The following is a 23,454-nucleotide window of genomic DNA, read 5'->3' on the forward strand; positions in this document are numbered from 1 at the left end:
CGCCTGGCCCCACTTTTAAATATTAAAAATTTTATGTTGGGAGGCCGAGGCAGGTGGATCGTTTGAGCTCAGGAGTTCGAGACCAGCCTGAGCAAGAGCAAGACCATATCTGATGTGGCCCGATTACAGGACGGGGGAAGACACTGAACATAAAATAACGACACAGACACACATGGACATGACAGTGACTTGAGTGAGAAAAAAAAAATTAGCCGGGCATAGTGGCGCATGCCTGTAGTCCCAGCTACTTCGGAGGCTGAGGCAAGAAGGATTGCTTGAGCCCAGGAGTTTGAGGTTGCTGTGAACTAGGCTGACGCACAGCACTCTAGCCCAGGCAGCAGAGTGAGACTCTGTCTCAAAAAAAAAAAGAAGAGTTTTATGTATTACATAGGTATCCAAACACAAAAATATTTTCAAATTGATTACTATATGGACAGATACTATAGAATTTTCAGTTTAATGGACTGTGGTATCCACATTAATGAAGCAGTGCTTATAGGGACTGGTTGTGATCTTGAAACTATGAATTTGAAATGGATGTTGTTGCACTTATCATTAAAAAAGAAGATTTTGCCTCTTATTTTATCCCCAATTATGTTGTCCTTTTGCATTTTTCTCATACAGTGCTACTGTATTTCATGAACTGGTGTATAAACAAACCAAAATTATTTCTTCAAATCAAGAACTTATCTATGAAGGACGTCGCTTAGTCCTAGAACCTGGAAGACTGGCACACCATTTTCCTAAAACTACTGAGGAAAATCCCATCTTTGTAGTAAGCCGGGAACCCCTGAATACCATAGGATTAATATATGAAAAAAGTAAGTTGGGATTTTTCTTGTTGTTTTACTAGCCATTAAAAAAAACAAAACCTGTCATTGTGTAAATGATTATCATCTTCATAAAGTTGATGATGACATTAATGTATAACTTTCATAAATGTTAAAGTTTTGTGAATTACTGTAGTTGAAAGAGAGTAGTAATGAAATTGAAAAGCCTTAGAAACATAATTTGACTTCAAATGTTTTGTTTCATACAATGATAAAATAATTTGTCTTGTATGTTTTACTGTAACTCTGCGTTAACTGTTTTGCTAACTCTCAAAATAACCTTTTGTATTATAAATTTAAGCAAATATTTATTGCATCTGTAGTTATAGGACATTGTGCCAAGCTTTAGAATCTAAGAAAAATTAGACCTGCATTTTTGGAATCTTTTAAATTATTTATTCTACTGGTAGAAAAAAAGGAATTAGCCAGACTTTTACATTCCTGTTTGAAACTTTGGGATTTGATTTAAATTTAAAGAGAAGCATTGAGCTCATTGTATTAGAATATATTTAAGGAAAAAATGAAACTCCTTAGAAATATTAAAGGTAATTTGTTAGAGAATAAACATTATTGTTTCAATTAGTTACTTTAAGCCAGAAAAAGTACATTAAAGAGTTTTGTCACTAGTGTTTAGACATTCTATTTACTATATAGGAGATAAAAGAAGAAATAAATTTTGAAAAAAATTACTTTAAGTATTTTACTTTATATTTCAGTTTCCCTTCCTAAAGTACATCAACGTTATGATTTAGATGGGGATGCTAGCATGGCTAAGGTTAGTATTTAATTGAATTACTATGTAAATGTCTGAATTTAAATTATCCCCAGTAGTGAAAGCAGTAAAATATCTTGTGTCTTCATATACTATGTGACTTAGGAAATTATTCACTTAAATTGATCCTCTTTCCAAGTTATTTTGCATTCTTGTTTAATTTTTATCCTTTCTTCAACTCATTATAAGAAAATTCTCCTATTGAGAAAGTACATGTTTAGATAATGTTAAGGATGAAATATTTATTATAGTTATATCTACTCTTAGCTTTTAGAAATTAGTGGTTTATTATGTTTTTGATTAACCTGATAGAAATGTATAAGCTTGGGAAATTCTGTGTAAAAGTTTTTCCTACCTTGTACCACAGTTAGCACCAAATATTGACATTTTTAATTCCTTCATTAGGCAGTAACAGGAGTTGTGTGTTATGCCTGTAGAATTGCCAGTACCTTGCTACTGTATCAGGAATTAACGAGAAAGGGGATACGATGGTTGATGTAAGTAATTGAATTTTGAAAACTAATCTTCACATAGACCTCACTAAAAAATTGGTAATCAGCCTGTCATTGATATTTGACCTCTTCAAACTAGTTAGGTCAGGGGCTTGGTTATCATAATACATTTGTTTCATATTTAATATACAAAACATTTAGCAGCTATTTTGTTCATTTGAGTCCTACAATAACCTTGTGAGATAGGACAAATAGTGTCTGAATTTTAAAACTTACACCACACTGTATGATGTTACAGCAAATTAATTCCTTTGCAAAGATCTTGACCTGGTTGTCATTTCATTATCTTGGAAAGCTTTCGATTGTTATAATCCACAATTTGTACTTTCTAGGGTTCGAGTCCTCAGAACCTCCCTCCATATCCTACCTGTTTCCCAAATGAAGTACACACTTGCCTTTTTTTTTTTAAATAGCATTATTGAGATATAATTTACATAGTATGTAATTTGCCCATTTACATAAACAATTCACTGGTTTTTAGTATGTTCACAAAGTTGTGCAACCATCACTACTAATTTTAGAACATTTTCACCATCCCAAAACACTCCCCATTTCCCTCCAAACTTCCCAGCTTTAGGCAACTGCTAATATACTTTAAGGATTTGCCTATTGCAGACATTTCATATAAACAGAAACTCACCTTAACAAGCAATTTAAAAGCTAATTTTCTTTTGCTGAATCACTTAATACAGTTATTCTAGATCAGAATATTGATCATCTAGTTAAGTATTCTCTTCCTGAAAGTGACCCTAAGGAATGTAAGATGGATATGATTTTTACCTCTTTGTACTTTTTGTGATTCATAGATGTCATCTTTCCACCTGATAACACTGGAAAATAAAGGGATCTCTTTTGAGAATTATGCTTATAGTTCCAAATTATTCAAAGCTTTTGAATTTGGTACACACATAGTAATGGCCTTGTGGCCAACAGATACTGAAAACTGTATTTTCTGTGCTTACCTCACTGCCCTTCGGCTTTAATGCTTTGGAAAGTTTATGTATACCCACCTCATACCCATCACTTCTTGCAAAAAAGATGAAGAACTCCTTCATCATTGTTATATTTTTTTAGGCTCTTATTTTTTTCTGTTAGCATTGTGTGAAACTCATAAATTTGTGCTTCTAATTTTTTTCAGTGTGTTCATAAATCCAGTTTCTAAGCCTGTGCTTTTCTAGATCTACTAAGAAGCTTCCTTGTTTTTACTAGTTTCTGGAAAAATCGAAGTGTACTAATAGCTTTCATTTTTTCTTGTGGTTATCTACCCAGTCACTGATCCATAATGCTTTTATTACTTTTATTAATACTTTATAGTTTAATAAGTCATGAAAAAATAGTTTTAAGGTAGACTACTTTGTACAACTTTTTTTTTGAGACGCGGTCTCATTCTTGCTCAGGCTGGGGTACAGTGGTACAAGCATAACTCACTGTAATCTCAAACTCCTGGGCTCCAGTAATCCTCTTGCCTCAGTCTTCTCAGTAGCTAGGACTGCAGACACATGCCATCATGCCTGGCTAATTTTTTAAATTTTGGGTAGGAAGCAGGGTCTTGCTGTGTTACCCAGGCTGCTCTCGAACTCCTGGATAGAAGCAATTCCCTCACCTCCCAAAGTGCTGGGATTACAGGCATGAGCCACCACACCCAGCCTGTTTTTGCAACTTATAAAAAATGTAATGTTAGCTCATGGGACATACAAAAACAGGCCTCAGGCCTTTGTTGATCCTTGATATAGATCAAAAGTCCTTCCATTATGTATTATTGTCACCCTTCTTCGGAGATCATATTACATGTTGAGCATCCCTAATCCAGAACGTTCCAAAATTTGAAATTTTTTGAGCACCAACATGATACCCAAAGGAAGCATGCTCATTGGAGCATTTCAGATTTTAGATTTTCAGATTAGGAATGTATATAGATTAATTTTTATATCTTAATATAATTTCAATGCCTTAGGTTTCTAAATTATTAACCTTAGTAAGTAGTAATGGTTTGTGAAAATATAAGTACCCTAGATATGTATAAGGGTCACAGAAATGCTTTTAATATTAGTATCTCCCAAAAATTTGAATTGGCTTTCATAATATGTCAAGAATGTTGTTATAAAATGTGGTTGAACAGTAGTACTGCAGTGTAATTAGTGATAAATAAGAAAAAATTAATAATTCCTTAGATAAACTAATAGGAATAATATTTTTTTTAGCGAATTAGTTAAAGATGATTACAATGAAACTGTTCACAAAAAGACAGAAGTTGTGATCACGTTGGATTTCTGCATCAGAAACATCGAAAAAACTGTGAAAGTGTGAGTAGATTACTTCCTTACTAGCAGTGGTTAAAATATTAAATGTTCCATTCCTGTTTAATTTATTTAGTTATCCTTGACACAATATGGCATACTGTGCAAGTGTTTGTATTATATTAAAGAAAAGCCTTAGATTAGGGATTACTTCATTACAAAGGCAAAATCCCAGATTTTTCAGTAAGAAATGAATACCATCTCTTTAGTAGCATTTTCTCCTAGCCTTCATGAAGGAAAAGGTAGTGGGAGAGAGCAACATCTCATTTTTATCTTGTAAAGCAGAAACTCTGAATTGGAAAATATAAAACCTGTAATCAACAAAGGAGCAATAGGGAGCAATATTCTAGAACAGCCTTTTCGTAGTATTTTTAGTTTACTCTTACTTATTAATCTTATTCCAGAGAATCTCTCTCTCTTTTTTTTTTTTAATCCTGGGTCTGGCTCTGTTGCCTAGGCTAGAGTGCAATGGCATTGTTATAGCTCACTGCAACCTCAAACTCCTAGGCTCAAGCAGTCCTCCTGCCTCAGCCTCCCTAAGTACCTGGCACTACAGATGTATGCCACCACACCTGGCTAATATTTTTTATTTTTTGTAGAGATGAGGTCTTGCTGTTGGCCAGGCTGGTCTTGAACTCCTGGGCTCAAGCAGTCCTCTCACCTCAGCTACCCAAAGTGCTGAGATTACAGGTGTGAGCCACTGTGCCCGGCTATGAAAAAGTCTTTTGAAACAGAATGATACTTTAAACTGTCCTCTTTCTAGACTATACTATTTGTACTGCAGATGAAATATGATAAATGAAATCAATATTTACTATTGACAAATGAAGATATCTGAATTCTGATATCTAGTATTCTTACTATTATCCTGGCATCAGATTATTTGAAATGAATTTGTCTTTGTTGTATCTCTTAATCTACAAAGTGTACAAAATTGCTTCTTTAGGAAGGCATCAAAGTTTTCTTAGAATCTACTGGCTTACAGACTTTGAATCAATTTTTAATGCTTAAATGGTTATGATATAAACTCAAATATAGCTTTTAAAACATCTTTAAAAATCTATGTATTCATTATACTCATTTTTTATGACTTTCTTTCATACAGATATGAAAAGTTGATGAAGATCAACCTAGAAGCAGCAGAGTTAGGTGAAATTTCAGACATACACACCAAATTGTTGAGAGTAAGTATTTATAAAATTATGAAAATTATAAAATCATAATCTGTTCCTTTGCTGACAAGATTAGATTTAAACTTTCCTAAAGAAAACTTTCCTAAACATTCCTAAAGAAATGGTGTTTCTAACTCTAGAGAAAAAGTAGCCTTTGGCTGGGCACGGTAGCTCACACTTGTAATCCTAGCACTCTGGGAAGCCGAGGCGGGAGGATCACTCGAGGTCAGGAGTTCCAGACCAGCCTGAGCCATAGAGAGACCTGGTCTCTACTAAAAATAGAAAAATTAGCTAGACAGCTGAAAATATAGAGAGAAAAAATTAGCCAGGCATGGTGGCGCATGCCTGTAGTCCTAGCCACTCAGGAGGCTAAGGCAGGAGGATTGCTTGAGCCCAGGAGATTGAGGTTGCTGTGAGCTACGCTGATGCCACAGCACTCTAGCCTGGGCAACAGAGTGAGACTCAGTCTCAAAAAAAAAAATAAAAAATAAGTAGCCTTTCCCTATCTTTAGGAACTTCTTTATAGTATTTAAATACCCTTAGTGCCATGAAATTCTTTACAACATTTCCAAATGCAGGTACTTTAAACCTGTCTCCCTGTTTTTAAATCTATAATGCTCTTGTGTTTCTGTTCTGGCAATTAAAGCAAGTTCATATATGTAATTTAAATGTGACATGCAGTTGAATCAGAGTGCTTAAACTTGTTTAAAAATAGATGCAAATTAGGAAAATATCAGATCTCTTATAAAATAAAAAGAAGAAAGTTTTGGGATCCTCAAGGCAGTGAATCATTTCTGTAACTAGAAAAAGCAGTTAGGATATAAGTCTCTGCTGAAAAATACAAAAACCATTTCAGGGAGTCTCTGGATCTCTTAATAAAATGTATTCAGTCAGGGAGCTGTGGCTCACACTTGTAATCCTAGCACTCTGGGAGGCTGAGTCAAGAGGATCACTTGAGGCCAGAAGTTCAAGACCAGCCTGAGCAAAAGTGAGACCCCATCTCTACTAAAAATAGACAAATTAGTTGGGCATGGTGGCGCCTGCGTATAGTCCCAGCTACTCAGGAAACTGAGGCAGAAGGATCACTCAAGCCCAGGAGTTTGAGGTTGCTGTGAGCTACAATGACGCCACTGCACTCTAGCTCAGGCAATAGAGCAAGACCCTGTTTCAAAAAAAATAAAATGCAATATAAGGCCAGGCACAGTGGCTCATGCCTGCAATCCCAGTGCTTTGGAAGGCCAAGCAAGGTAGGAGGATCAGTTGAGGCCAGGAGTTTGAGACCAGCCTGGGCAACATAGCAAGACCCTGTCTCTACAAAAATAGAAAAAGTAGCCAGGTATGGTGGTGCATGCCTATAGTCCCAGCTACTCAGGAGGCTGAAGCAGGAAGATCACTTAAGCCCAGGAGTTCAAGGTTACAGTGAACTGTTACTGTACCACTGCACTCAAGCCTGGGTAACAGAGCAAGACTCTCTCTAAAAAATATTCTTAATTTTTAAAAAATATATTGTAGAAGTGTCCAATTATATATTGTAGGAGCTGATTCCTTATCCCAGATCTGCCCCTATTTGTCTACCTATCCCTGGCTGGCTACTTAAGCAAGGCCTTTAATTCTTTGCATCCTTGGTTTCTTTTTCTCTAAAATGGGCAGTTTCTTACCCTGCTCATCTCATGGGTTATTGTACCAAATAAATGAGATAAATAACAATACTGTACTCCAGTACTAATATTATACAATCTGTCTAATACCAAATACTTAAGCTTTTAGTATTTAAAGTATTCTTTTATAAAATGTATATTAAATGTGAAAGGAGCTTAATTATCTTTTTAGCTTAGGCTAATGTTTAATTGTTTCTTTTCCTGAGTTTTAGATCTAGCACAATGATTTTCAAAATATGAGACATGAGGCCAGGTGTGGTGGCTCATGCTTGTAATCCTAGCACTCTGGGAGGCTCTCTTGGGCTTAGGAGTTCAAGAGCAGCTTGAGCAAGAGCAAGACCTCATCTTTACTAGAAATAGAAAAATTAGTTGGGCAGTGTGTCATGAACCTATAGTTTCAGCTTGAGGATCACTTGAGCCCGGGAGTTTGAGGTTGCAGTGAGCTATGGTGATGCCACTGTATTCTACCCAGGGCAACAGAGCAAGACTCTGTCTCAAAAAAAATGAGTCATGAATGACTGGTAGGTTGTGGAGTATAGTCCATTGTAATCAGCCGTGTTTTAAGTGGAATAGAATAGAAAGTGTCAGAATGCTGCATCACATTAATAAGGAAATCACTATTCCATGAAACTTTTGGTTCAGTTATATATACACTTTAAATGTTACTGGGTTAAAACATGAATTTCTTACTATTAATCATGGTCCAAAAAGTTTGGAAAACATTGCTATAGAAAGTGATTTAAAAGTCAGAAAATAAAAAATAGTCTTTCCTAGTAGTGATCTGTATTTAAATATAGGCAGCCACATTGTTGTCAGTGTTTTGTACTGTTTTTCTGCTGCTTTTGTCTTAGACTTACCAGCACATAGGCCAAACAGACATTTATTTCCAGAGTCAGTATCATTTGAGAACATTCAGTCACAATTACATGTTTTCTTTTAGGGAGCCTAAAGTGTTTCTAATTTTTATGACATGGTGAGACTTAGATTTCTTATAAGAATCAAAGCATAGATGATTAAATGGCCTAAGGTCACAGAGTCTTATGCTATCAGGACTTCTAACTTCACATCAGTTGCTTTCACTAGATTATATTGTTTTTCCTCGTAACCTGTTGAGTTGTGGCTTTTTTCCTAATGGAGACCTTAAAAATTTTTTCCCCACTACAGAAATAAAATTTGTTAAGTGAAAAAGATACCACATAGGCTCACCACCCAAAAATTGTTCACGAAAAGTTTTAATTGTCCTGTAGCAGTGCTTCCCAGAGTGGCCCCTGGATCAGCAGCCTCACATGGAAATTTTTTATAAATGCAAATTTTGGGTCCCTCCTTGGACCTGTTTAATCAAACAGACAACTGGTAGGGTCAGGTCAGCAAGGGCCCTTTTTAACAAGCCCTCCAGGTGATTCTGACACTGTTAAAGTTTAGACAACCACTATTTTCATTTTATTTTATACATACTATTAAATCATTATTACTATTTGTTTAAAAAAATTGTTAGAAAGCAAATAAGTTGGGAAAATGTGATAAAAGGTTTTTAATAAAAATAGGTCATACAAATTGATAAAATATAAAATATGCAGTAGATGAGCAAAGAACATTTAGAGATAATTTACAAATGAAAAAGTATCTAATGAACTTGAAAAATGGTCAAAGCCAATAGTAATAGAAAATTGCTATGTTATATCATAAATGTTATAACAGCAAGATACCATTTTTATCTTTCAAATTATCAAGGCTTAAAAAATAATGCTAGTGTTGACAAGAGTGTGGTTATAAAGGGTACCCTTGTTTGTTGGTAGTGGCAGCATCAATTGCTACTGACAACTTTTTCTGAAAAGCAATAGTATATATCAGGGCCTCTTAGATATTTGGACATATTTATCCTTTAAGTCTAACCTTCATCCTTCTTCATAAGTTGTACAAATACTGCACTCAGTTCTGTGGTAGATTACTAAGCTTAAAATGAACAGGATCTTCAATGAAGTTTCTTTTCATATTCTGCTTTTGAGAGGAGTTACTTTTGGCCTTTAAACAAGAAAAGCACAAATCTGATATATCTATACTTTATAGTTGGCTAATGGTTCTCCTATTTTTCACAACAATGCTTTGAAGTAGAGTATTAATCATTTTTTTACAGATGAAACAGAAGATTAAAAGTATTTTACATGTTTTTTAAAGGGTATTTATTATACAAAATATTTTATTAAATGTATTAAGGCTAGTTAGTCTCATGTTTTGTTATCATGCCGTACTCTTGGCACAAATCAGCCTAAGAAACTTTCCTGTACTTAAAGATGGAAACAATTACTCTGCCTTTGAATTGAAGTAATCTACAAAAGACATGTGGTCCAGACTTTAGACTCCATTGGCATGGTGATGATCATTTTTTACTTTTGGCAATCTGGATCTGAAGCTGTTGATTTTATTTAGCTTTCCAGTTCTCAGGGAACAATAGAAACCAACCTTCAGGATATCGACAGCAGATTGTCTCCAGGTGGATTGCTGGCAGATGCGTGGGCACATCAGGAAGGCACTCATCCAAAAGATCGAAAGTAGGTTATAGCTTTATGAGTAGTTTCTACTCTTACTATTAAATGTCCCTTTTCACATCAATTCAGTTAATTTATTTGGGTTTTTCTTCCCTAAATAGTGTAGAAAAACTACAAGTCCTGTTAAATTGCATCACAGAGATTTACTATCAGTTCAAAAAAGACAAAGGAGAACGTAGTAAGTAAAATTTGCTATTTGTTAATTTCATAAGTCACCCTTAGTGGTTAGTTGTAATTCAGTTGAATTAATTTGGTACATTTGTAAAGGTGACTACTGAAGCTATTTGTTTCAGAGATGTGATTCTGTCAGGAAAGAGGTTAAACGTACTAAAAATTATTCTTAAAACCAAACTTTTGAATATTTTAAATTAGGGTTATAACCTCCAAAACCTGTTACCAGGCAGGTAACAAAAAGGAGTGAGACTGGCTAGTGGGGGCTGAGAACTGGAGAGTAGAGACCCATCTAGAGGGGAGAGCCCCTGCTCAGACTCACTTTTTTCCCACTTCTCAAGAAAAGCTACAAATACAGATTTTGTTAGACATGTCCTGATTTTTAGATGTTGGAGAGTTAATTTTTTTTATGTTATTAACACTTTACAGACCAAATAAAGGCATCTGTGGGCCATAAGTAGCCCATGGGCCATAAGTCTGTTACATCTGCTTCAAACTCTTGGCCTTTTTGAAGCAATAATCTCTAGAGATAGTGCATGATGTTATGATTCTACCTTAACAAAAGTAATATATTTTCTTATTTCCAGGACTAGCTTATAATGAAGAACAAATCCACAAATTTGATAAGTAAGTATCTAGATGATATTTAATAATTGGTTATTTTTGGTGCTATTTTGGTTATCTTTAAAATAATTCTTCTTCAAGTTGAAATTAATCACAATAAAATTACATTTTCATCTTGACTTTATAAGACTATTACTATGTGTGCACATTTTTTGAGGTTTACTTATCTGGTTCCTGACTGGGAGGTTACCAAGATGAGAGAACAAGGCGGGAGAAAGATCACCACTCCCCTTAGCAGTCTTCTGCCTCATGTGCTCCAGTTGCAGGACAGATAAAAGAGAACGTAGGCGAGGACATACTTAACCACCTTCTTAACTTTAACCTCATTAAACTGATATTTTTTTAGCATTCACCATTTTGAACCTTCTCTTTCTCCTCTTGCTGCTGTAATGTCTACCTTAGAAACTTTTGCTTTCTATTGTAAATATTCTAAAGCTGCAGCAATAATTATAGGAAACAGATTTTAGTATTTGAAAGTTTTTAAATATTAGAAGTAGAAACAGTATAGTTGATTTATGCTTCTTGGATTATTTCTAAATTACAGGCAAAAACTATACTACCATGCAACAAAAGCTATGACTCACTTTACAGATGAATGTGTTAAAAAGTATGAGGCATTTTTGGATAAGTCAGAAGAATGGATGAGGTAAGTAAACTTGTTTTTGAGTCATTCATGGTTGACTGCACAATATAATGTATATTGTAAAAATATTTTACTAAGCTGTTTATTAATCAATTCTTTTTGGATTTCAGAAAGATGCTTCATCTTAGGAAACAGTTATTATCTCTAACTAATCAGTGTTTTGATATTGAAGAAGAAGTATCAAAGTATCAGGACTATACCAATGAGGTACAGCTATCAAAAGTATCTAGAAAAAAAGGACTTTTTTTACATTAGGAAAAATTGAAATAAAATTCTTCTCAGTTTATATCTGATGATTATTGAGAAGAGAGAAATAGGACATATAATGTGCCTATATTCATTTCTATTCACCCTTTTTTTTTTTTTTTTTTTTGAGACAGAGTCTCACTTTGTTGCCTAGGCTAGAGTGAGTGCCGTGGCGTCAGCCTAGCTCACAGCAACCTCAAACTGCTGGGCTCAAGCAATCCTTCTTCCTCAGCCTCCCAAGTAGCTGGGACTACAGGCATGTGCCACTATGCCCGGCTAATTTTTTCTATATATATTAGTTGGCCAATTAATTTGTTTCTATTTATAGTAGAGACGGGGGTCTCGCTCTTGCTCAGGCTGGTTTTGAACTCCTGACCTCGAGCAATCCGCCCGCCTCAGCCTTCCAGAGGGCTAGGATTACAGGCGTGAGCCATCGCGCCTGGCCTATTCACACATTTTTGATACAGGGTTTCAGCCAAATTTTAAGAAGTTAGATGTTTTATAACTGAAAATATCTGATAAACCATTCTTTTATTATCTATAAGAAAAGTTTTTAAAAAGAGTATTGATTTAAGTATTGTATCATTTTAGATAAATAGAAATTTAAAGCTATAAAAGACATTAAAGGCTGTAACACTTGATCTAAGATCTGTAGTAAGTACTTTTGTTCTGTGATTAATGCAGTTTTTCAATGTTTTAGTTACAAGAAACTCTGCCTCAGAAAATGTTTGCAGCTTCCAGTGGAATCAAACATACAATGACCCCAATTTATCCAAGTTCTAACACATTAGTGGAAATGACTCTTGGGTAAGAATCTTATCATTTGGTAACTGTAATACTTCCATTTGCTTTTATTTCAGTTTGTGATCTTGCTCTTATATTTTGAAATTTTTGATGTTTGTTGTGAATACGATGTTTTTGATAATTTTAGTAAATGACTAGTTACATTTAGAAAACTAAAACAATATAAAATTCTAAAACATTTGCATACTTTTTTGTAGTAAAATTACTTATCTTTATTTTGTGTATATAGTATGAAGAAATTAAAGGAGGAGATGCAAGGGGTGGTTAAAGAACTTGCTGAAAATAATCATATTTTAGAAAGGTGAGTAATGCAAAAATTATCCTGTATTGTGATTTTCTATGCAAGTGAGTATGGATACATTTATGCTTGTATCAGATTAAGCAGGAGAAGGGATATAAAATCTGAACACTTAGGTTTTTTCCTCTCAGTATGATTGTAAATTCATGATGCCTTTTAAGGGATGATTCCATTTTATAGAAGCACTGGTTAATAGAATTATTTGCTTATTTGAACCAGTGTATAAAAACCAGAATCTTCTTCATAACATTTGTTCACTGGAATCTTAATTTTCAATTTGGGGAATCGGTTGCTTGTAAGGTACCAGCACACTGGTGGTGGTGAGTAGCTTATGGAGCCCTCTGCAGACTCCTTGCAGGTGAATGCCACAGGTAAATGCAGCATCTGCTTGTTATCTACAGAATCCTAACAGATAAGGCCAAAAGAGAGTTGGAAATGTACAAAGCCAACAAAGCTAATTTTAGGTGGCTGTCTTCCTTGTCCTTATTCCTCAGAGAAGTTAAATCATATTTGTCTCTGTAATAGAACCCTTTCTTTTTTTTTTTTTTTGTGTTTTGTTTTTTTTTTTTTTTTTGTCTATTCTATGGTATTTTGTTAAAGAACCCTTTCTATTTCAAACCCTTAGGTGCTCGTCTACAGGTTCTCTAACCCTTACAATGCTAATAAAAATATTTCACATTTATCTTGTGCTTTGTACCCTTGCAAGGCACTTTCACGCTGCATAATCTCACTTAACCTGCATTACAATAGAGCAGGTAGTCCATCCATGTTCTACAGGTGTTAAATTCATATCCCAAGAAGATGAGCTGGAGCCAGAATGCAGCCTCCTGGCCTTCCCTATTTATTGAGCATTTAAGTTTCTGATTTTTCACAATTATAAACCATGCTTCAGTGAACATCTCTGTGTATATATCTTCATGTACGTGTGTAAGAATTTTTGAGGGATCAATTTCTAGATGTTTCTAGATGTGGAATTTCTGGGTCAAGAGGTATGCACATTTAAATTTTGGTGGATATTAACTAATTTGTTCTCTAAAAGGGTTCTATATTATAGTTCTAAACAGACAAAACCTATGCCTTTGAAAACACTAAATGTTATCAGTCTTTTAAATGTTTGCCAATTTGTTTAGTAAAAACAGATCTTGTTTTAATTTGTATTTCTTTGATTAATTTGTATTTCTTTGATAGTGATGTCAGACATCTTTTTATGTGTTTATTCAGTTTTATTTTTTCTGGAAATTACCTGTTTTATCTTTTTTGTTTGTTTACAGAAACTACATAGTACTTCCCTAACTTTTTATAGTCTATAGTTTACAATTTCTTCACAACTTTAGCTAAATCCTAAATTTATTCTGTAAGGCTAAGATCAGCAAGTAGAAGAGACTGTTAAGATATGCTTTAACAGACTATTATATTGAACCACTTATGCCTTATGGAATACAATCCCCACTTCCTAAAACACATCCAGTAAGTCAATCCCTCCGATGTTTTATTTGCAGGTTTGACAATATATGAGTAATATAACATGGTATAATCTTAATTTAAATGATAGATGACTACATAAGGATTTGTGACAGAACTAGTGATGGAAGCCAGGTCTTGTGCAGAGTATTGTGTCTCCATGTGGATATCCTGCAATCCCTTCAGATTTTTTGTGTGTTTAAAATCATCCATCCCAACTCAGTTTCCCCTCTAACTTCCTCATCCTGTTCAGTGAAACCACCTTTCTTGTCCCTCAAACGTAAATTATTTTAGACACTTACTCTTCTTTACTGCCTCTCGACAAGTTTGGTAATCTTCCTTCAAAATGCTCCCATATTCCTCTCATCACCCTCACTCAGATCTCCTTTGGGGAATACCTACTAACCTATTTTTTCCTTAACCCAAGCTCTTTCCATCTGTCATGGGTATTATAGCCAAAATCATCTTCCAAAATAGTGATATAATCATGCCACTGCCTTGGCTCAGAAACTTTCTAGACTACTTTTCCTAAAAAGCCAAATCTAAATTCATATTTTAATTCAAAGAATATAGTGGTCTGCTCTCAGCTTATTTGCCCAACTCTACTTCCCACTGCTCCCCAAAATAACATTCTGTTCTAGCAAGATACCGTTCCGTGAACATGTCACACTTACTCCCAACCCTACATCTTGGCTTATAAATCCCACCCCACCAGAAAGAAATTAGTTCTTACTGACACTTTCTCATTTACATCACTTCCCATTTTCTTCATATATTTATGATAATACCATTCTGTTTCAATAAGAAATAGAATGAATAACAGTTGCTTGAATTCTTTAACAATCACTATATACTCCTCTGAAAAGCATTCTGTATGTTTTTTTTAAATGTTGGGGGGCAAATAAATGAATCTTCTGAGAGTACCTTTTTTCTTTTGTGTTTTAGGTTTGGCTCTCTAACCATGGATGGTGGCCTTCGCAATGTTGACTGTCTTTAGCTTTCTAAAATGTTTGAGAACAGTTTCAGTTTGCACAAGAAAATAACGCTGGGGCATTAAATGAATGGCTTTATAGGTGGGCTCTCGTTTCTACAATTCAGTATTTGATGTGGTCATGTAAATATGTACAATATTGTAAATATATTAAAAATATATAAATTTTTGGCTGCTGTGAAGATGTAATTTTACCTTTTAACATTTATAATTATGTGAGGAAATTTGACCTCAGTGAGCACGAGAAGAAAGCCATGACCGACTGAAATGTTGAGATTCTCTACTCCGAGTGAGGCTGAATAAGTCATTCTCTCTGGCTGCCTATTGGAAATATTTTTAAGTGGAACCACAGTTGGCATCCTTATGGATGAGAAAGACTGTGAGAGTTGACACGAGTGTAAATGGAAGAATGCAGAGGTGGCTACTATGAGTGGGGAACAGAACCGAACCACTGTTTTACTAGTATCACAATTTTTTTGAGAAGGATAAAGTGGCATTATTTCATTTTATAAGGTGCCCAGATCCCAGTTATCCTTGAGTCCATTTAATTTGAGATGAATTATTGAGCAAAATTTCTAAAGGGAATTCATTATTAAAAACTATTCATTTTTCCTATGGCCATAAATGTATAATTGTCATGGAAGTTTTAGGGTCATTCAACCGTTTTAAGCTGTATATTTCTTTACTTTAATTCTGCTTAATATTTCATGGGGGAAAAAATCAATAAATTTCTCAATTTTAATGTAAAGAGTGAGTTTGTTTCTGTGTATACAGTTTGAGAAACAAAAGTTACCTTTTGAAAGAAACAATATAGGTAGTAATGATAAATCATTCTCAGAATATTGGATGTAGGGACGATTTTGTCTCTCCTAAACACATTCCAAATTCAGAAGTTCTTTCATAAATTTATGCTATACACATTAAAAGAGAATATTTTCTTGAAAAATCTATCCCCAGTTGTAGACTAAAGGATTCTACTCAGCAAGAATTATTTCAGGCCAGGCATGGTGGGTCATGCCTGTAATCCTAGCACTCTGGAAGGCCAAGGTGGGTGGATTGTTTTAGCTAAGGAGTTCGAGACCAGCCTGAGCAAGAGCGAGACCCCATCTCTACTAAAAATAGAAAGAAATTAGGACAACTAAAAATATATAGAGAACAAGTCAGCCAGGCATGGTGGCGCATGCCTATAGTCCCAGCTACTCAGGAGGCTGAGGCAGGAGGATCGCTTGAGCTCAGGAGTTTGAGGTTGCTATGCTGCAACCTCAAATGCATGGCTGATGCCATGGCATTCTAGCCAGGCAACAGAGTGAGCCTCTGCCTCAAAAAAAAAAAAAAAAAAAATTATTTCATCCAACGGGATCTTTATTTGCTTTCTTTAGGTTTTGGGATTATCAGGCTATTTAAGGGTGATTACATACAACCTGCATGTCATAAAAAACTGTCATATCCAAAAGAGTAAATTTGACTACCATGAACATTAGAAACTAAATCATTTTAAGAACTGAAAATGGATTAGCATTTGAGATTACTGATACATTATTGTAGTGGGGAATTTTAAGTGTCATGCACACATTATAGAAATAAATGCAAGAGTGAATGCCTTTATGTATATAGTTATCCATTGTGAGATACCTGTTTAGTCTGAGAGTGTGTGGGGCAAGGAGAGTGTTTAATACTTCTTGATTTTTAGTTTTCTATTTGACCATCTAACATGACTATCTTTAATTTTATAGTTTATATCTTTGAATATCAGGTAAAATTTTACTCAGACTATGTGATTAGTTGATATATTTGCTGATTTAGTTTTTATTTCAGCACCTCTAGTAAAGACCACCCTTGTATCTATATTTATATTGATAGGAATATACGTGTTCTACATTAGTACTTTTTAAGATTACTGGGTTTTAGCTTTTTGGTTTTGTTTTTTTCTTTTTCTTTTTTTTTTTGGCGGGGGGGCCAGAGTCTCACTCTGTTGCCTGGGCTAGAGTGCCATGGCACATCAGCCTGGCTCACAGCAACCTCAAACTCCTGGGCTCAAGCAGTCCTGCTGCCTCAGCCTCCCGAGTAGCTGGGACTGTAGGGATGTGCCACCATGCCTGGCTAATTTTTTCTGTATATATTTTTAGTTGGCCAATTAATTTCTTTCTATTTTTAGTAGAGACAGGGTCTCGCTCTTGATCAGAGCTGGTTTCAAACTCCTGACCTTGAATGATCTGCCCACCTAGGCCTCCCAGAATGCTAGGATTACAGGCGTGAGCCACCGCACCCGGCCTTGGTTTTTGGGTTTTTTGGAGACAGGTTTTCACCTTATTGCCCAGGCTGGAGTATAGTGGCACAATCATAGCTCACTGCATCCTCCCACCTCAGCCTCCCAAGTAGCTAGGACTACAGGTACACACCACCACACCCAGCTAATTATTATTATTTTTCTTTGTTTGTAAAAATGGGAGTCTCACTATGTTGTTGCCCAGGCTGGTCTTAAACTCCTGGCCTCAAGCAATCCTCCCATCTTGGCTTCTGAAAGTGCTGGGATTACAAACATAAGCCACCATGCTCAGCCAGATTTACTGTGTCATTCCCCCATTACAGTGACATGGAAATAAAGCATTCTTGTTTTAAATATTCTACCCTCAAAAATGCATCCTCATTCATTTTAAGTCAGTAAATGCATCATGATACTAGTCTGCTAGTTGCTAATTTTCAGTGGCTATTTAAATGAAATTAACTTTAAAATAAGTTACATTTCCAGTTTAGTAGCTTTTCCCCCAAAATTAGAATGTTTCTAAAAGATAGGGATTAATGGTATAAAAATAGTATATATAATAAACAAATTAATCAGTAGATTTAACTCAAAAGAGGATATAGCTCTAACAGAAGAAATAAAAAAAGGAAATAAATGTCCCGGCATGGACTCTCAAGTTAAAAAGTTTAAAAAAAAAAAAAGGAAATAAATGAACATAAAGTATGTGAAAAGGTAACTTCAAGTAAAAAAAGGGATTTAAGGTTAGAAATTGGAAAAATAATCGCATTATGTCTTCTAAAATTCTGGGTGCTATTATTTTGGAAGTTACCAAATACTATGTTAGTGGCTTATGGACCTGATTATACTATGTCAAATTGAATGTCTCTTCTTAGATATAAAAAAACTTCTCAAAACATTTATTTAAAAGTATGTCTTCAATGAATTATCCAGAGAAGAATTACAATAATCCTGGATTTTTTGTGGTAGTGGTTTTGTTTTGGATCTTTTTTAAGCAACAATGTTTCCTTTTGGGGTGTTCTGTGTTAAAAATAAGAAACATTGGCCGGGCTCGGTGTCTCACGCCTGTAATCCTAGCACTCTGGGTGGCCGAGGCAGGCGGATTGCTTGAGGTCAGGAGTTCAAAACCAGCCTGAGGCAAGAGCGAGACCCCGTCTCTACTATAAATAGAAAGAAATTAATTGGACAACTAATATATATAGGAAAAAAAATTAGCCATGCGTGGTGGCTCATGCTGTAGTCCCAGCTACTGGGGAGGCTGAGGCAGCAGGATCACTTGAGCCCAGGAGTTTGCGGTTGCTGTGAGCTAGGCTGACGCCATGGCACTCACTCTAGCCTGGGCAACAAAGCAAGACTGTCTCAAAAAAAAAAAGAAACATTGTTTGAAGTTAAGAAAAGGACTCAGTAGGATTAAGAACTCTGAACTGAAGTGTCAACAGTTTCTTTTCCCTTCAGAATTACAGCCACAACCAGAGCCACTCTTCTGATTGCACCCCACTCTGGTGTGTTTCATGCATTGGGCTGTGAGTCTCTGAGGGCGTGCTGCAGAAAACTTACAATTTCTCAAACAAGGTTTTAAAGCATAGAGGTGCTGGGGCAGACATTGTTGAAGGGAAAACATTTAAAGAAGTGTTAACAGTTCTGTTTCAGCTGGATTCTGCACCCCACATCCCACTTTTAAGAAGACCAAGTATCTGAAAACTCTTTTTTTTTTTTTTTTTTTTTTTGAGACAGAGTCTCCCTTGTTGCCCAGGCTATAGTGAGTGCCGTGGCGTCAGCCTAGCTCACAGCAACCTCAAACTCCTGGGCTCAAGGGATCCTTCTGCCTCAGCCTCCCGAGTAGCTGGGACTACAGGCACGCGCCACCATGCCCAGCTAATTTTATATATATATATTAGTTGGCCGATTAATTTCTTTCTATTTTTATAGTAGAGACAGGGTCTCGCTCAGGCTGGTTTTGAACTCCTGACCTTGAGCAATCCGCCCGCCTCGGCCTCCCAGAGTGCTAGGATTACAAGCGTGAGCCACCACGCCCAGCCTGAAAACTCTTACACTGTTGTTTTAGTTGGACTTGCTCCCCACGAGTCACTTATAACAAGACTCAAGTCCAAATGCCTAAGAAATACTTAAAATGAGATAAAAAAAAAAAAAAAAAATATCTCATTTGGAAGTAAACACTGGCAATATAATCTCTCTTGTTTCTAATTAAAGTGTAAATAAGCTCCAAAAATTTGCCATGACATATAAAAGCAAGCCTAAATAGTACGTCAGGCTGCTTTGGGGACTACATAAGTCCCTATATGAATAAGTTTATATCTTTTGACATAAACAGAAGGCACAAGGACCAACTGTTAGACATAGTTTCAGGAGTGATGATGGGAACCTCAGGACAAGTTACATAGTAGACAACTAGACATTGGCGTCTGCTGAAATAATATTCCGTGATGCTAAAGAAAGGTCTAGAGAATTGTTCCACAAAGGGGTACAGATCAAAATAGGACCCTGGACAATATCTTTTTACACATTTCTTGTAAGAATTAGTGAGGGATTTTTCCTTCTGTAGGACAAATTTCTGCTAAGGTTAAAATAGGTATTTTCCCAGTAAAAAGTGCACAAAACAAATGGGACCAAGGCTGCAGCTTTAGGAGATAGCTTGTCAGTCGCCGCTAAATCCTGCAAATTGCCATCAACAACTCTTTTGGAGGCTGAGTTAGTGGATACTGGTTTTTTTTGTTGTTGTTGTTGTTGTTTTCGCTCTTCTAAGAAAATAATTGTGTTTTTTTTTGAAAGAGGTCAGGAAGTTCATGCTTGAAAATTATCAGGTGTTTCCTAAGGCTAGAGTTTCTTTTAAAAAAGACTTAAAACTCTTTCTTTAGAAAGAACATCTATTAATACAGTTTCTAGTTATGAGGGCCAAGGTCTAAAGGACAAGGCAAAGGAATGACAGAGGAAGGGGATTTAGGGCGAACAGGTGGTCCCCAGACATTCTGTTGAAGGGAAGTTCACAGCTAAAGTGTCACACGTGGGTGTTACTGTGTTCCTCATCCGTGCTCTCTGTAAAGAGTCGTTCTGGAACACTCTTAGTTCTAGCCATGGCCATAAAAAGTAACTTCAACAAGACTTTCAGAAGAATAGCACAGCTCTTTTACTGGTTCCCCAAATCACTGAACTGCTCAAAGAATCAGAAATCCAAGTTGCTCTGGAGCCAAGGTGGAGGTAAGTCAACTCAGGCGAATGCTTCATTTCAAATACAGTTTTTTCTGCTACTAAAATGGGACCTCTCTCCAGTGGGGGAGAAAGGAAGGTCTCAAAGTCTTTAGAAAGTATTATTTAACATGGAAGATAAAGAGAAAATGAAATTAACCAATTGGAGGGTGAAGTATTAACATATAATTCAACTTTATGCTTTTTAGGCATATAGATTCAGAAAAGTTTACTAGAGAAAGATGAAGAATGTTTAGTTTTAAAAACAACAAAAACAAGCCGGGCGCGGTGGCTCACGCCTGTAATCCTATCACTCTGGGAGGCCGAGGTGGGCAGATTGCTCAAGGTCAGGAGTTCAAAACCAGCCTGAGCGAGACCCCGTCTCTACCATAAAAATAGAAAGAAATTAATTGGCCAACTAATATATATAATATAAAAAAAATCAGCCGGGCATGGTGGCTCGTGCCTGTAGTCCCAGCTACTCGGGAGGCTGAGGCAGGAGGATCGCTTGAGCCCAGGAGTTTGAGGTTGCTGTGAGCTAGGCTGACGCCACGGCACTCACTCTAGCCTAGGCAAGAAAGCGAGACTCTGTCTCCAAAAAAAAAAAAACAAAAACAGCTTTTCAGCTTTTGTTTTCAGTGAACCTTAACTTATTTCTAGTACTAAACTATCTTAGAATAAACAGAAAAGAATACATAAATCACAGTGAGTTCCCCTCCTTTTCCTAGAAAACTAAAAAGTCATGGACCTTATATACATTTTTGTGGGGGTCAGTTTAAGTAGCATATTAGGTATTTATTGATGTGAGGATTTTTTTTGTTTTTTGATTATTTATTTATTGTAGACAAAGTCTCACACTCTGTTGCCTAGGCTAGAGTGCAGTGGCATCATCATAGCTCACAGCAGCCTCAAACTCCTGGGCTCAAGCAATCCTCCTGCCTCAGCCTCCCAAGTAGCTGGGACTACACATGTGCGCCACAACACCCGGCTGTTTTTTTTCCATTTCTGATAGAGACAGGGTCTCACTCTTGCTCAGGCTGGTCTCAAACTCCTGACCTCAAGCCATTCTCCCACCTTAGCTTCCCAGAGTGCCAGGATTACAGGCGTGGTGATGTGAGATTTTTAACCACCTTAAATACGCTACTGCATAAAACTCTGCGTTTCTGTCCAGCCCTGCTGGACCGGAATGTGCAAGGACAGAAGAGAGGGGGTTCAAGGGGGCAGATGACCCCTCCAAGTCTGGCATCTGAAGCTCCTTCTGCAGAGCCCAGCTTGCACCCTCCCGCTCTGCAGAGAGACCAGTGTTGGTTGTACCACTTAGACTACCATAATCAAATGCTCTCACTTTGTAATGTTTCATCTTGCAACCAAACCAAAATTCTAATTCCGCTTCTTCCATACCCATGTAGCTCAGCGTCTTATATAAGTGCTTAACACTGACCCTTTGTTTGATGTATCATCAAACATAACCTGACACTATGATAGATTATCCAGCGCCAGATCCTCTTTTAATTAAAACAGAAGTGGCTATGATCTATAATCACCAAGGAAGGTTATCTGATGAAGGAATTTATACAGTGTGAGGCCCACTACATTTCAATTGTTTACTTTTCCCTGAGTTAATGTTTTCTTTCATTCTTGTTCACTATCAAAATTTGGAGAATTTAACTTAATAGTTTAAGCCTGTTTGTTTATAGGTGCCATCTATCAAATATGGAACAGCATAATTTGGATGTTATAACCTTAAGGGAACTTAGAAATATCATCTTCTCCAATTGCTTCATTTTAAAGATGAGTAAACTATCTTCAAAAGGTTAAATACCTTCACCTCCCTAAACTATTACATGAGAACCAGAACTTTATCCCAGATTATCTAATTCTTGGTCTGGTACTCGTCTTACCACACCACAGTGCTGTGGTGTGCAAACATCAGAGGCTGTGAACATATGACCCTCATTGACTATTTGACATACAACCTTCATCCATGGATAATCTATACCTAGAAAATTCAGCTATCTATTTTTCCAAAGTAAAGCTCCCTAGTATTCTCATTAGTTTGAAGATTAATGGCCTGTTTCTAACAACATTTTTACTTATGAAAGTAAGTTTTTTACTTTTACTTATGAAAGTAAGTCTTTGTTGAGGTGTTACTCTATCGTAATGAGATTATTTAAATATATGCCTGAAGGATTCTACCTCAAGAGCAAGAGCTGCCTTTCATTCCATCTCTAATGTTTAACACAGTGTTTCGTATATGGGCAGTCAATAACTACTTGTTTTACTGAATTGATTTATGAAAATAGCCATATTGGATTTTGAGGTGGACAAGTTAAAAGAATGAATTGACTCATAGAATGAAATCAACTAATCCCTGGGGATCCTTGCTCCACCCTCCTGTGTAGATTGATCGTGGCCACCTACAAAATACAGCTCACCATCAGGTCACCCCTTCAGGAGTAGGCTCTGTCACTCATCAATATCCCGTGGTCATCTAAGGGTTGAGAGAATTATGCCAAAGTTCCCTAAGCACCTCCATCCCATTTGACCCCAATTGCAAACTTAGATGGTCTCAAGAGAGGGGTCCCAAATGGCTTTACCACCTGTGACTCAACACAGTTTAGCTGACTCTTCTTCAGTTCTTCTCTATCTCCCCATGTCCACCTTAGAAGATAAGTCACACCAAGGCATGAACTATGAAGAAATGTAGAAGGAAAGTCACAAATCTGAATTCAATACATATCTTAAGCATGGAGCTAATCTATGGTCTTAAAGGAAACAAATGAGGAGAGGTGGGTGAGAAAGGCCCACATTCTGTGGCCTGGGCCCATTTCTAATCTAGTTGAGGAACCGCAGCTCAACATGAAGGACCAGATCTCATGAGCACTGTAGTGTGGTGGCACTTCAGAGTCACACCTGGCTTCTGCTACTGAGAGCTAAGTGACTTTGAGCAGGTCACTTAGATCTC

General features: G+C 36.3%; 1 protein-coding gene across 1 annotated transcript in view; it reads left to right on the top strand.

Moving 5' to 3' along the window:
- Positions 1-15,773, top strand: part of TBK1 (TANK binding kinase 1) — a 42,490-nt gene extending 26,717 nt beyond the window's left edge. Inside the window, exons 9-21 of the mRNA XM_012782388.3 lie at positions 625-821; positions 1,547-1,605; positions 2,008-2,099; positions 4,316-4,417; positions 5,517-5,595; positions 9,669-9,790; positions 9,889-9,965; positions 10,546-10,585; positions 11,127-11,228; positions 11,336-11,432; positions 12,172-12,278; positions 12,505-12,576; positions 14,980-15,773. Of these exons, the coding sequence (XP_012637842.1) occupies positions 625-821; positions 1,547-1,605; positions 2,008-2,099; positions 4,316-4,417; positions 5,517-5,595; positions 9,669-9,790; positions 9,889-9,965; positions 10,546-10,585; positions 11,127-11,228; positions 11,336-11,432; positions 12,172-12,278; positions 12,505-12,576; positions 14,980-15,031 (1,198 nt within the window). The 3' untranslated portion in view covers positions 15,032-15,773. The remainder of the gene's footprint in view (positions 1-624; positions 822-1,546; positions 1,606-2,007; positions 2,100-4,315; positions 4,418-5,516; positions 5,596-9,668; positions 9,791-9,888; positions 9,966-10,545; positions 10,586-11,126; positions 11,229-11,335; positions 11,433-12,171; positions 12,279-12,504; positions 12,577-14,979) is intronic.
- The last annotated feature ends 7,681 nt before the right edge of the window (positions 15,774-23,454 follow it).

The sequence above is a fragment of the Microcebus murinus genome, chromosome 10 (genome assembly GCF_040939455.1).
Source record: "Microcebus murinus isolate Inina chromosome 10, M.murinus_Inina_mat1.0, whole genome shotgun sequence".
Lineage (NCBI taxonomy): Eukaryota > Metazoa > Chordata > Mammalia > Primates > Cheirogaleidae > Microcebus > Microcebus murinus.